The 3,608-nt window shown below is 30.9% G+C and overlaps 1 protein-coding gene across 1 annotated transcript in view; it reads left to right on the top strand.

Annotated features, from left to right (window-relative positions):
- LOC107663497 (E3 ubiquitin-protein ligase UHRF1-like) overlaps window positions 1-3,177 on the top strand; it is a gene marked incomplete at its 3' end in the record, with an annotated part of 6,933 nt that extends 3,756 nt beyond the window's left edge. Inside the window, exons 5-7 of the mRNA XM_016453729.1 lie at window positions 1,014-1,118; window positions 1,686-1,792; window positions 3,015-3,177. Of these exons, the coding sequence (XP_016309215.1) occupies window positions 1,014-1,118; window positions 1,686-1,792; window positions 3,015-3,177 (375 nt within the window). The remainder of the gene's footprint in view (window positions 1-1,013; window positions 1,119-1,685; window positions 1,793-3,014) is intronic.
- Between the last annotated feature and the right edge of the window lie 431 nt (window positions 3,178-3,608).

Genomic DNA, 3,608 nt, shown 5'->3' with positions numbered 1-3,608 from the left:
TTGAGTAAAAGTAGTTAAAAAAAAAAAAAATATATATATATATATATATATAATTATTTTATTATTATTATTTTTTTAGGCCTTTTATAAATCATAGAAACTCTAAAAAGTACTAGTTTTATTATTAAGAATAATTATAAAATTTAGATGGTTTAATTATAGTTTCCATTATTAGTATTAGTTTTATTTAAAAAAAATAACATTAATTAAATTATAGTTTCCAAAATTAGTTTAATAGTAAATAATACTAGATTTTTTTTATAGGCCTTCTATAATCATGGAAACCCTAAAAAGTATTAGTTTTATTTATATAAAAAATTATATATTTTTTATAGTTTAATTACAGTTTCCATTATTAGTATTAGTAGCATCAATATTAGTTTTATAAAAAAAAAAGTAAATTACATGGTTTTTTTAATAAATTATAATTTCCATTATTAGTTTAATAATGGAATAAAACTAGTAAATAATGCAAAATAAAGCGTAAAATAGTTTTTCCTACCTTATCTAAATGACTTATTTTTACTCTCTTAGAAATAAGTCATAGAAAGTCTTATTTTCTTTTTTCTAAAGTTTTGTTTATGAAGATGTTTAAAACAATTACATAGTGTTTGCAACACATTTCTTTAAAATTGTATAATCACCAAGCTAATAATGTGTTTCGTAACCGTTTTATCATAAAATTAAGATATTTTTATACTACATATTTAATATAAAAATAATTTAAACAATAGTTTTAAATGGACTTACGTAATTTTTTCAATTGTTTATAATATTTAAGTATATTTGCATATTTAAATTTAAATTTATATAAAGCGATATAGATTTAAGTGTTTTTCTTTAACACTGCACAAATAATTCATAAGTTAAAAATATTTATAAAAGTCCAGTGATCAAGAAAAAGTAAATTCGTCGGTCAGTGAAAGGAGTGCGAACCCTGTTTTTTCCTGATGGTCATGCATGTGGACACGTGCTGGAGATGAATGTGATCTTGTTGTGTGTGTGATGCTCAGGTGAGTGAATCCGGCATTCACAGGCCTCACGTCGCTGGGATTCACGGCAGAAGTAACGACGGCGCTTATTCACTGGTTCTTGCCGGAGGCTATGAAGACGATGTGGTACGTCTGCAGATACTCGCCCCAAATGGGGTGTGCGATATATATCGTCTGCGATAATATCGTAATTGTTGTTTTAACGATGTGCGATTTGACATTATCGAGTATTTTGCAAAAACCATTCAAAACATCCCTACAGAGCGCACGCATACATTACGTGAAGTCTAGACTAGTGCGTGTGCGCATTTAATTCCCTGATTAAATGTAAGAATTTGACTCAAAAGATAATGGACACTTTTAGAAAAAATGGCTTTATAAAGGTAAAAATGCCCATAAAATGTAAAAATCTGTTTAAACTTATTGGAAAAGATGAATTTCTATCAGTATGAACTGACCTCCACACAGAATATGAAGAATATTAAAAACATTAGGAGTCAGCTGTCTTCGGCAGTCCTTAAGGTACCAGCACAATAACACACTCAGCAAAATATCATCTAATTATCGTCATCGATAAAATCCCAGAAAATATCGAGATATTATTTTTTGTCAATATCGCACACCCCTGGCCCCAAACCATCCTTTGAGAAGTCTTTCCCTTCCTCTGTTAACCTGTGACTCTGTCTTTATCAGGACGACGGTAACGAGTTCACCTACACGGGCTCCGGGGGTCGCGACCTCTCAGGAAACAAGAGGACGGCCGAGCAGTCCTGCGATCAGAAGCTCACCAACATGAACAGGTCCGAAACGCAGCGCTGCGCGTTCAAGACAACAATCGTAAAACTTACATGACACGATGATAAACCAGTATTCAGATAGAGATGTAATATAAAATATGGATTATTAATTATAATACTGATAATTATTGTACACTGAACCATACAAAACAAGGTTTTAACATTTAATAACTAACACAATTAATTGAATTATAGCTTTAATATTGTATCAAAGTTCATTATTCAAAATTGGTTATTAATATTTTTTTTATTACAGTAATGTAAACTGAACCAAAGAAAACAAGGAAATATGAGTTATAATGTATTAAAAAAAAGCACACTTTAACTGAATTATATCTTTTATATTGTATAAAAACATTCACTTTTTTTTTTATCATAATCAGTATGATTTAGTTATTTAACCTAATTTATTTAATTATATTTTAATGCTGTCAAACGATTAATCGTGATTGATCGCATCCCACATAAGTTTTTGTTTGCATAATATATGTGTTCTGTGTATATTTATTATGTATATATAAAGACACACACATAACATATTTTCTTAAATATATACATGCATGTGTGTATTTATATATACATAATAAATATACACAGAACATATATTATGTAAACAAAAACTTATTTTGGATGCGATTAATCGCGATTAATCGTTTGACAGCATTAAAATATAATAAAATTAATTAGGTTAAATAACTAAATCATACTGATTATGATTAATCGTTTGACAGCACTATTATATTTATACTCTGAGCGGTGCAAACTCAGGTTAGAAACATTTAAAAAGTCCTGGGAATAAGTTCTCATCCAAATGATGACAAATACGTTTTTAACACGTTTAACCCTTTAACTGTCACTTAATTGTAATATAGTGAAGTAAACTTAGGCGTCCCACAGAGGGGGACGGGTGACAGTTAAAGGGTTAATAAATAACATGTAGTTGGATCATGGCTTTTAAATCGTGTGAAATTATTAGTTTTTTTTTTTTTTAATATAGCGCTTTATACAAAGCTGCTTCTCAGTAATAATCTGGAAAATAAGTGTTAAAGATGTAATTAATGAATATTGCGTCAAAGGTTTTGCGTGAATTCTCCTGTTTTTAAGGCTTCATTCATTTGCATTGAGCTTCATGCAGTATGGAAGATATCAATGTTGCGAAGATGAAATTGCATCTGGAATAAATGTATGGGTTCTCTTGTTTTTATTGTTGATGTGTTGTTTGTAGGGCTCTTGCTCTGAACTGCAACGCGGCGGTGAACGAGAAGGAAGGCGCCGAGGCCAAAGACTGGAAGGCTGGGAAACCCGTGAGAGTCGTGCGCAGCTCCAAAGGACGCAAACACAGCAAGTACAGTCCTGAAGACGGCAACCGATACGACGGCATTTACAAGGTGAGCGATTCCTGGTGTTTTGAGCATGATGGGGCGGTTTGCACTGTTTTTACAGGGTTTCTGTGGGTATTAAACTGCTCTTAGGGTGGGTTGCACCAACAAGGATTAATTTAAGTAAAGTTTTTACAATTCATTTTAGTTTTTACATTAATTTAAAAATTTACTAAATAAATATAAGCTTTAGGGTGGGTTGCACCAACAGGGATTAATTTAAGTAAAGTTTAGAGCTAATCAAGGATTTGTTGATCTCGGTTTTATTTTAAATCGAGTTGCGTTGCACCACTTAATTTTAAACACAGATTAACAAATCAGGGATTAGAACTTTAACCTGCGATTAAAACCTCCATCTACGATTAATTTTCTCCGCCATGATGGATTTCGCCATTGCAATTAAACAGGAACAATGCTAATATTCCTAATTTTTCTTTGCT

This window comes from Sinocyclocheilus anshuiensis, unplaced genomic scaffold, assembly GCF_001515605.1.
Source record: "Sinocyclocheilus anshuiensis isolate Anshui unplaced genomic scaffold, SAMN03320099.WGS_v1.1 scaffold16255, whole genome shotgun sequence".
Taxonomy (NCBI): domain Eukaryota; kingdom Metazoa; phylum Chordata; class Actinopteri; order Cypriniformes; family Cyprinidae; genus Sinocyclocheilus; species Sinocyclocheilus anshuiensis.
This window is presented reverse-complemented; position numbering and strand designations above follow the sequence as displayed.